This window comes from Aythya marila (genome assembly GCF_965140915.1).
Source record: "Aythya marila genome assembly, chromosome: 1".
Taxonomy (NCBI): domain Eukaryota; kingdom Metazoa; phylum Chordata; class Aves; order Anseriformes; family Anatidae; genus Aythya; species Aythya marila.
Genome location: NC_139042.1, coordinates 169,750,138 through 169,761,063, shown reverse-complemented (window position 1 = coordinate 169,761,063; position 10,926 = coordinate 169,750,138). Strand labels below are relative to the sequence as shown.

The 10,926-nt window shown below is 44.6% G+C and overlaps 2 protein-coding genes across 2 annotated transcripts; both read left to right on the top strand.

Moving 5' to 3' along the window:
* Positions 1 to 1,283: 1,283 nt before the first annotated feature.
* Positions 1,284 to 4,858, top strand: LYZ (lysozyme). Its single transcript, XM_082758653.1, has 4 exons — positions 1,284 to 1,441; positions 2,627 to 2,788; positions 3,694 to 3,772; positions 4,425 to 4,858. Exons 1-4 carry the CDS (start codon positions 1,306 to 1,308, stop codon positions 4,489 to 4,491), a joined length of 444 nt encoding a protein of 147 aa, XP_082614779.1. The 5' UTR covers positions 1,284 to 1,305; the 3' UTR covers positions 4,492 to 4,858.
* A 413-nt stretch (positions 4,859 to 5,271) lies between these two features.
* Positions 5,272 to 10,138, top strand: YEATS4 (YEATS domain containing 4). Its single transcript, XM_082752054.1, has 7 exons — positions 5,272 to 5,563; positions 5,704 to 5,823; positions 6,007 to 6,073; positions 6,167 to 6,261; positions 7,290 to 7,382; positions 7,460 to 7,547; positions 9,594 to 10,138. The coding sequence occupies exons 1-7, from the start codon at positions 5,513 to 5,515 to the stop codon at positions 9,761 to 9,763; spliced, it is 684 nt and encodes a 227-aa protein (XP_082608180.1). The 5' UTR covers positions 5,272 to 5,512; the 3' UTR covers positions 9,764 to 10,138.
* The last annotated feature ends 788 nt before the right edge of the window (positions 10,139 to 10,926 follow it).

Below are 10,926 nucleotides of genomic sequence, written 5' to 3'. Positions count from 1 at the left end.
TCTCACAGGCTACTTGATTGACTATGAGGCAATGTCAATCCTCAAAACAAAACAAAACAAAAAACTAAATAAATATAGTTGTTAAAGTGAACTAGCTGATGCCATAATGCAATTGATATCATCAGGTGGCTTAGCATGGAAGACGGAGTCTAGGGGCTGTGTTAGAAGCTGCTCCCCTCTACCAGAGTTGCATTTTGAGGTGGGACACTGAAAAGCTGATCTCTTAAAGAGCTTGCTGAACATTACAAAGTCAATTTTTCATCCCACCTTTTGAAGTGTCTACAGTTCCCCGTGCAAAGCTGCCCAAACAAAGCACTTCCAATCAAATACAATTGTGTGCAGGCACACTGTTTCTTGCCAGCACTTTCTTTTGAAATGAATTCATTGGTAAGAATTTCAAAGGCTAGTAAAAAGTAACCAGCTCTGAACGTCATGATCAAATAGAGCTACTTTCTATAGTTCAGCTTACGCATGCCCACTGAAAAATTGTACAAACAACCTCAAGACCCAGTGGGTAAAACCCACTTCTCCTTATTCTCCTTATTAGTTCCACTATCAAAACAAGAACAAGATATAAGTGCTGGTGACTAGTGCAGAGGGTTTTTCATGCTTTGTCATTCGGGTAGATCTTGTAGGAGGGTTGATACATCAGGGGTATTAAGGCTGTGCTTCTGCTTGTGCTTCTTCCTCCCCAAATACTCCTGCTCGATGTCCCACCTCACTTGCCAGCAAATGGCCCCACAGCCCCCTGCACTCAGAGCCCTGACAAACCCAGCATTGCTTCAGACACCAGGCAAGGACACGCAGCACGGTGAGGTTGCTCCTGTTGGTACATGAACGATGCATCAACAACTCTTCAGCACTTGACCAGAAGAGCCACCTTTGTATTATCAGAGAGTGGTCTAGTAATTGTGCCAATTAAACATATGTCTACTTAGGCTATTTTTATTAGTAGTGATAGACTGGTGAACAGCAGCTGTGCAGTAAAACCGGGACTTTGATGATAAATTCCTAATAAATCTTGAGTAGCAGAGCCTAAATACCCAACTCCCCCTTCAATAGGTATTGCAACAGACTGTAAACAAAATTCACCTGTGGCTAAAGTACTTTGCACCTGTTCTAAGAAATTTGACAGGTTTGGAGTGATGTTTTAATTATTGGGAAATTGCCATATACTTCAAAGGCTGTTTGTGGTGACGGCAGAGGAGAGGAACCAAAAGGGGGCAGGAGAAAAATATATAAGAGGCAAGTGCAGGAGAGCCTGCAGTCTCGCTTTTGAGAGACGGTGTGTGCTACGCCGACAACATGAAGGCTTTGCTGACCCTCGTCTTTTGCCTCCTACCCCTGGCTGCTCAGGGGAAAGTCTACGAAAGGTGTGAGCTGGCAGCAGCTATGAAGCGACTTGGACTGGACAACTACCGGGGATACAGCCTGGGAAACTGTAAGTCTGTTCTCCCCTGATTTCCAGGGAGCATGTGGGGTGGGAATTTCCACTTAACAAGCTTTGTTAAGGTGAGGATGTAGGCATGATGCTGCAGTGCAGGTGTTAAGACTCCACCAGGTTTGTCCATCTCTGCTGGCACAGACTGCAGGCATTTTCTACAGCTTGTCCCATTACCACTTCTTTCCCTGGCACTCTTCCACAGGCGAATAAAACCATTATCAGCAAGCGTTTTGCAGAAGCAGCCTGTCTCATCATACCTCCCCAGGAGCTAATTGCTCTGCCTTTATTTGCTTTGATTCCTCCCTCTGGGTGGCTGCTGCTGGTGGCCTCCCTCTGAGGCTGTGGAGCAAGCAGGACGGGAGCGTGGAGCTGAGTTGGGCAGAGGTGCTGGTGCCAGGCTTGCTCGGTGGGAATCACTGGAAATAGTAGCGGGGGAGAGGAGACAGTGGGCATGCTGTGAGGAAAGGGGGCTGAGGGAGAGGGGTTCCTCCAGACAAGGAGCCTCCCTCCCTCAGGTGAAGGCCAGGTGAAGACTTCTTTCCTCCAGACAACAGGCTGGTGTTAAACCAATTTCCTCTGAGGGGAAGCATGCGTGGGGTCTGATCCCGGATCTGGAGAGCGATCCATGTGAGGGTCAGACGCAATCGCTGTCCCTGTCCCTCTTCCTTCCCATTGCCCTGCCACAGATGCAACAGATGTAGATGGGACAAAACAAGGCCATTATGCATCACGTGAAGTACAAGCAGCTGAAACAAACCTTGTCAAAGCCAGCAGCTATTTGTGCTGCTGCCATCTGCTGCAGTCAATGGCTCCCAAAAGCTTCAAAGGAGACAGGGTGAGGGACAGAGCGTGCCCTGCCTGCCGCTGCCCACACCAGCCAGCCTCCCTCGACATGTGGGTGCAGCCGGGCCGCCCGCAGACACACGGGCAGGAGCTGGCATTTATTTTGATGGGTAGAAATCCTGTGCTGGGTTTTCTAAGGTCGTTTTGAAGTTAAGACGTGCTGTAGTTGTTTTTCATACTGGGTTGGATTGGAATAAAAGGAGCCCCACCTGTCACATGCACTCTGCATACAGTCACATTTCAGCCAGGCGAGGAGATGGGGCGTGTATGTACACAAGTCGGGTCCGGTTTTAAAGCAAACATCTCTTTTCTTTTTTCTTTTGAATGGAATTTTGACAGGGGTGTGTGCAGCAAATTATGAGAGCAGCTTTAACACACAGGCTACAAACCGTAACACTGATGGAAGCACCGACTACGGAATTTTACAGATCAACAGCCGCTGGTGGTGCGATGATGGCAAGACCCCAAGGGCCAAGAACGCGTGCGGTATCCCATGCTCAGGTGAGCTCAGCTTCCCCAGGCAATACCATGACAGGCTGCCCTTCCGTATTCCCATTGCAAATGAGCAAAGGTTGGTGGCAGCCTCAGCTTTAGAAACATTGCCATACAGAGTTCAAACTCACCCTTCCCCCTTTCAAAAAGGAGGTCTGCACCGTGGTCGTGCACATGTGAGAGGAAAACATTTCTTTACAGCAGGAATTGTATTCCCCTGCTTACCCATCTTACTGTTTCTAGAGTAAAGAGGTTTCCGCAGAACCCATTTATTAATTAACAGTGACACTAACCCCTGGACATTTTTCTTTGAAGGTAGTGAGAGCTTGGCTTCTTGCAAGAGGCTGGCCCAAATGACCTCTTGCAGCCTGGTTTATTTTGTATAATTTCTGGATTTGCTTCATTGGTCTTACTCTTGCACTCTGATAGTTGCAAGTTGCCAGAGAGAAGTTCTTTGCTTTTCCTTAGAAAATAGAGAACAGAGGAATTGCCGCACATCTCAAGCCTTTGGTTCTTGTTGCTTGGTATAATGTCTTACCAAAGAAGGTGATACACTATATATATATTCAAGAGCTGAACAAGGTATCTGGAGTAGTCAGCACACAGCCTGAATATTTTGAAGTTCAAAGCAGCTGTACAACTATTACCATTCTTGCCACTATCATTTTCTCACTTTCTTGGGTATTATATAGGCTTTTCCCTCACATCATGTTTGCCCACATGCTATTCAGTCTTCAGAACTGTTGTCTGTACAGGATGGTTAATTTAACCAGACACCATATGAGCCCTTAGAGTGGGAAACAATAAAAATGGTGAACACCAACACACACTCCCTAAGGACATTTGAAGACTATTTAAATAAAAATATGAAAAGAAAGAGAAAACTGACGTTGTTTCCTGTCTCCTTTTTCAAGTACTACTGAGATCAGACATAACAGAAGCTGTGAGGTGTGCGAAGAGGATTGTCAGAGATCCAAATGGCATGAACGCATGGTAGGTTTTGGTGGGTTAAAAGACTGAGCTGCACTTGTAGAACAGACAATTAAGAGAAGGAATATAATTTTAAACTAATCCAGCTTAGAAAGAACAGGCAAACCTTAGCAGTCCCTTGCATGTATATTTCAACTCAAAGCATGTAAGAACAGTAGCTAAAATGAGCATAGGTGCAAACTGCAGCTGTGGCATCCTTGATGTTCTTCAAACCCTGATATGCACCAAATTCTTCATAACTAGCAGGGCACGGATATTGTCTAAGCTCTCCATTCCCCAAACTTTTAGTATTGAAGTGCAAACTAAATGACCTACAATGTACATGTGACTGGCTTTGATTTTGCTGGCTGCAGGCGACAGGTCGAGTCATCTTGACCTGCTTTTACAAAGCCCACATGCTCTACTTAGAATTGACGCTCTCAAAGAATAGAGTGCATAGACCAGTCCAACCTATAGCCTTAGGTGTGCTGTGATTTCTAGATCAGGAATGCTCGGTTGTGCCTCTCTCTTTGGGGAAGTAGCAAAGTACTTGATATATAGCCTGGCCTTTTGCAGAATTTAGCTGTGTATCTAAGCCAGGGTTGCTAAGAAAAGCCCCATCAGTGCTGACTTTTGAGTTTGCTGTCATTAATTGCCCTGATCTTCCTCCGTCCAGGGTCGCGTGGCGCAACCGGTGCAAAGGCACAGATGTCTCCAGGTGGATCCGAGGCTGCAGGCTATGAGGCGCAGGTGCTCAGCGGAGCCCGTTCCCAACAGCCAACAGCCCTCACACCGAGCAAACTGGTTCCTCAAGGTGCTTGTTACAGTCCGTGATCCACACAAAATCCAGCATTACTACAACGCAGCTCACTTGTGAAGCTGCTGCTTTACTCCTTGCAGCTGAAAGGGGTTCGTTTCCACCTATCCACCCCGTTTGCGCCCGACGCAGCGTGAACAGCCAGCTGCTGGTTTTGCTGTACGTAGGCACGAGCAGGGAGCCGATCTAACCGAAATCTCACCGCTAGGTTTTGCTGCTGCACGCTAGCATGATGTTTGTTACTTGCTTGGCAGTTTTAAGCGCGTTCATCATTAAAAAAATACCTGCAAATAGCTGTGTATTGGTCAGCGTGATTTGTGATCTGTAGTGCTAGTAGGGTTTTTAACCTGTGACTGCTTGAGGAGGTTGTGGCTAATGAGACGTAGACTCATGAAGGTGGGAAAAGGGCTCTGAGACCATGTGGTTGGACTGTCACCCTAATAGCAATGTCACCACTGAACCATGTCCCCAAGCGCCACATCCAACCTCTCCTTGAGCACCCCCAGGGACGGTGACTCCACCACCTCCCTGGGCAGCCCGTCCCCGTGCCTAATTACTCTTCCTGAGCAGCCATGCCTCCTCATTCCCACCCTGAGCCTCCCCTGGTGCAACCGGAGGCCATTCCCTCAGCTCCTATCCCTGGTTATCTCTGAGAACAGCCCGACCCCCCCCGCTGCCTTCCGCGGCGAGAAAATGGCGGCGCCCGCCGCCGCCTCAGCGGGGCCGCGCGCGGCCGCCGCCATCCCCCGGCCGCCCCCGGCCGCCATGGGGGCGCGCGCCCCTCCCGGCGCGGCGCGGGCACGTGACGGCGGGGCCGCCATCTCGCGGTACCGGCAGCGGCGGGGCCGGGCCGGGCCGGGCCGGGGCCGAGCGGCCGCGGGGCGTGGAGCTGAGCGCGGGCGGCGGCGGCGGGCGGCTGGCGGCGGGCGGCGCCCCCTCGGTGCAATATGTTCAAGAGAATGGCCGAGTTCGGGCCTGACTCCGGCGGCAGGGTGAAGGTGCGGCGGGCCGGGAGCGGAGGGAGGGAGGGAGGGAGGGAAGGAGCCCCGGGGGATGGGGGGGGGGGGGGGGGGGGTCCGGGGCTGCCCCCCCGGCGGCTCGGGAGCGGGTGCGGGAGCTGCGGGTTTGTCGCTTGAAGGGCGTCACCATCGTGAAGCCGATCGTGTACGGGAACGTGGCGAGGTACTTCGGCAAGAAGCGGGAGGAGGACGGGCACACGCACCAGTGGACGGTGTACGTGAAGCCGTACAGGAACGAGGTGAGCGGCGGGGGCTGCCGGGCACAAAGGGGGGCTAAGGGGGGGGGTGACTGCTAACTTTGGGGTTTGTGCCTTTATTTTCCTGCTGGTGTTGGAGGTAGGGGTGTGAGAAGGGCTGGGGTGATTGCACAGTGTTTTGCTGTGCTGTGCACACAGCGAGAATCCCCACACCTTGCCTTTCAGGACATGTCAGCCTACGTGAAGAAAATTCAGTTCAAGTTGCACGAGAGCTATGGGAATCCCCTGAGAGGTAGGGTTCGTGTTCTGGCCTTAGCCCCTGGAGGGAGGGTTTTGGTTGCTTGCGTGGGGGCTTCATCGCCGTCCCCGCTGCTTCCCCCCGCAGTTGTTACCAAGCCGCCGTACGAGATCACTGAGACAGGCTGGGGTGAATTCGAAATAATCATCAAGATATTTTTCATCGACCCCAATGAAAGACCTGTAAGTACAACAAACTTTTAACAGTGCTTAAAGAATTAGGGAGCCCTAAGGTTGTAGTGCTTTATATTGCTGGTAAAAAGAAGTGCTGTCAGCCGCAGGGATAATAAAGCTTGCTTTTGTAGGAAATGTATTCAATTTTTGTCCATGTTTTCCAATTTCTGTGCTTTAGTACAGGCTAGGGCATTTGTGAGGGCTTTTGCTGTTTTTGGTATTTACTTATATGTGAATGCACGTTGCACCTTACATGAGTTGAGCACGCAGGGAGGGTTTCTCCTCAGTGGCTTCCTAATCGTAGGATACTGGAATATTTTAATTATCATAATGTAGTGTGTGAATGTATGTGTGTGTGTGTGTGTATATATATATATATATATAAATGTATGTATATATATATTTATATATATATATATATATATACACACTGTCTATCAGATTTGGTCAAAATCGTTCAAAAAGTGACAAAGTTGCTATTCTAGAGTTAGTTTCTAAAGAAAAGCAGGCTAGCACACTCCTGTAAAGGAGTTGAATGAATTATTTTCTTCCCATCATTTGTTTCAGGCGTCTTGCAGTTTTGCGTACCCAAGTTTAGGTAGGAAACTTAATTACCATATTTTAGGGTAAGATACTAGCTCCTGGAAGGAGCAGGTTCTTTCTGTCACCCAAACTATGGGGATAATAAGGTTGTGGAAACCACTTTCAAACAGATTTATTGGCAAAGTTGGTTTGAAATAAATCATCTGTTCTATTTGGAAATCTTTAAGAGAAGGTATTTTTAGTAGTTTTTTATGCATCAATCCTAAAGCAGTTGTTTAGACGCTTTAAAAATACCAAGCAACCTTTGTAGCTGGCATGTTTAATAACGAATATTCAACTTAAATAGCTCTGCTGATGACATTTATTTTTGTATTCCTAAAAGCCCTTTAAATCCTGTGTGATTGTTTAGTAAGAACAAACGCTACTTGTTTATATCTAGAAGGTGATTTTTATTTTCCTACAATTGTCACGCTAATAAATCTCTGTCTGCACAGGTAACCCTGTATCACTTGCTGAAGCTTTTTCAGTCTGACACCAATGCTATCCTGGGAAAGAAAACTGTAGTTTCTGAATTCTATGATGAAATGGTATGAAAATTTTTAATGTAATCCTCACTTTATTTTGAAAAGTATTAGTGATAACACTTGTTTCTCTCCCCCATTAGATATTTCAAGATCCTACTGCAATGATGCAGCAGCTGTTAACAACGTCTCGTCAGCTAACACTAGGTGCTTATAAGCATGAAACAGAGTGTAAGTACAAAATAAGTTCATTTTAGAAGTAAGCTGTAGTTGGTTTGGGGTTTAGGGTTTTTTGTGGGATGTAATCATACAATGGATTTGGCTGCTGCTAGAAAGTGATATTTTTGTCTTAAATTAACTTCAGTTTTTGCAAAGATACTAATACTTATTCGAAAACTTAAGATTTTCAGATCTGTATGCTTGCTGAAAAGAAAGGAATTACAAATAACTTGGTATAAAGATTGATGGCATGATCTACACCTCGTTTATCATATTTGAAATGAATTAAAAGAGAATAAATTCAGACCACTGCCTTAGAGGTAATTAGGCTCGTGTCACGAGGATGTTAACTGGAAGCAAAGATTGTCTTAAGCAGCACTAAGAGCTACGTACTTCAGTGGTGAAGCACAAAGCAGCAACCCCCTGGGAAAAAGAGGAGCGTCTGGAAGTTCTTCCTGTCCCTTTCCCTTCTGTCTAATACTTTAACTGTAGGTCGCTTCATAATGCAGTGTAGTTTAATGTTACTTTTGTCCCTCCTGCATAATCTGTCTAAGTATAAAAGAGAATATTAATGGAATTAAGGAAATAGGGCTACGAAGGTAGGGCAAGATGTGTGAGGAGCAGCTGAGGTCCCTTGCTTGGTTTGCTCAGCCCCGAGCAGAGCAGGCTGAGGGGAGGCCTCATGGCGGCCTGCAGCTCCCTCACGAGGGGAGCGGAGGGGCAGGCGCTGAGCTCTGCTCTCTGGGGACAGCGACAGGACCCGAGGGGACGGCATGGAGCTGGGACAGGGGAGGGTCGGGCATTAGGGGGTTAGGGAAAGGTTCTGTGTGGAGCCAAGAGTTGGACTCAATGATCCTTGTGGGTCCCTTCCAACTTGAACTATTCTGTGATTCTACAAAATGAAATGAAAATGCATTTATTCATAAAGTAATGCATTTAGCAATGATTTCTGCTCTGATCGTCTGAACTTGATTTCTTATTTTACACTCTCAGAAAGCAGTTGTATTTATTAAGTACAAATTCTACCTTGTTAGTTGCAATGCCGTTGTACTTCTGGTCACTTGCTCTTTGGCTTATCTGCTTGTTCCCCTGACACTGAATACCTCAATCAAGGAGTGCTTGAGCTCCACAGATTTAGGGTTCTGATTTGCTTTGTATCTGTTCAGGTGTTTGAACGTGTGAGGTAATTCCATTTTCTACTTCAATTTTGTTAGTCTTAAGGTGGATCTTCATCACATTGCATGGTGTTATAGTTTGTGGGTAGAAAGCATTTAATAATTTGAAACTTTCTTAAAAAGTCCAGTTTTAAAGCTTTCTTAATTAGAAGTTCTGCATGTTTCTCCTAAGCAATAATAAAAAAATAAATAAAAAAATTTTTTGAATGCATTTCCTTAAAAAGTGCTATTGAAGCAGATAAAAGGTTAAATCCAAAATGATGTAACATAGGATCTGGAGGGATATCCATGGCCTAAGAAGACTTCCTGGCTTTGCACTGTCTTAAAACTTGTGCATGACAAAAAAAGAAAGAAATACCTGTCAGATGTTCCATCACCAGTCAGATGCTTGTTAAAGCACAGGTACCACCACCAAATTTTGTAGATGCGCAGAATCAGAATACAGTGAAGAATAGTAAATGTGATACACTTTTCACTCTTCTTTTCCCATGTGCTGTCATTTCTTTTGCTGTCAATCATGTCATTCACCTAATCTTCAGGTTCTTTTTTGTTTGTTTGTTAGTCGTTTGTTTTTACTCTGGCAAATGCTATAGTAAATTACAGTGTTCCTACACAAAAACGATGGACTGAATGAGGTCATAAACGTGTTTTTAATTCCATCTTTTTTTCATATATCATTTTTACCACATGCGTTGAATCTAAGAATATTGAGTTACTAAGTAGTTGAATTACTAAGAGTAATTGTTGGTGTTTTTGTTTTTTGTTTTTTTTTTTTGGACACGTACCTTCTAAATGACTATCGCTGTTTAAGAAGTAAATGTGTTTTTAATAATTATGATTTCTTTTTATACTTACTACTTATTTTTCTTTATCACCATCACAGTTGCAGATCTTGAAGTAAAAACCAGGGAAAAGCTAGAAGCTGCTAAAAAGAAAACCAGTTTTGAAATTGCTGAGCTTAAAGAACGATTAAAAGCAAGTCGTGAAACCATCAACTGTTTGAAGAATGAAATCAGAAAACTTGAAGAAGATGATCAGTCTAAAGACATGTGATGAGTGGTGGCTTGATAGGGAGCCTGTGCTGAAAATGAAAGGACTCCAGTCATGGAATTGGATGTGTTCTCTTGATGAGACCATATGAATTTTATTTGCAAATCATTGGAATGTGTAGCAATTGACTTCTTGAAGAGAACAAGAGTGAACGTATCCTCTCTCTGTAGTTGAAATCTGTGGGTACATATTTCAATGAAAACAGGACTTGGAGACCAGATGATTTTTTAACTGCATTTGAGTGATGTATATGAAAAATTTGTATTAAGTCTTGTATTAGTTCAATGGGACTTTACAAAATGTTTACTTTTTTATTTTTTTTTCTACTGTTTAGAGATGCATCTTTAAGTTGAAAATAAAACACGTTCTTTTTTATTAAAAAAAAAAAAGTCTCTGTCCAGTTTGGGCTTCAAGTACCATTGTAAATACCAGTTTTAAGTCGGGTTGTAATATAATAGTATGCAAGATGCTTATGTAATTTAAGTAAGATGCTTACAGTAATTTCTGGAAGTCTGCCTATTATCAGCACCATGAGGAAAAAAAATAATCTATAAAATCAGGAAAATGCTGTTTTTAATAACTTCTTTATCTACAGATAAGAGTTTCTAGTCCCACATCTGCTTTAACGCAAAGGCATCAACTCGACAAGTTATGTTTGGATGCAGGAAACTATATCTGTCCTGTTTTGTAGACATTCTGTTTAACATCTGTATTCTGCTTAGTGTTAAGTAGGAAGTGTTCCCCCTGAAAAATTAGTACGTAATATTTTGCCTATGAATTCTTCTCTTCATTTGTAGATGTAAATGTGCCTCATAGAGATGGCAGGACTTGAGGTTTTGAAAGGCTTGGAAATCTCTACTGCTTCAAGATCCTTTGATGCAGTAACCTCTGCTTTAGAGGAGGAAAAAAAAAATCACCCTCCACTTCCATGCAAATCGGTATTAATAGACCAAAGCACTAATTTAGTCTTCTTTGAAACAATTGATAATTTTGCATTTAATGTGGCTTGGGAAAGATTCATGACTGAAACAGTTCTAACAGTCTGAGCTCAATATGGAGTTGTCATTAAGAAAAATAACTTAAAATTTGGTGTACTTCGTTGAGGAAGATGATGCACCTTGTCCGAGCAGCGTTCACACAAATCCCCCCCAGCGCTGCAGACCACC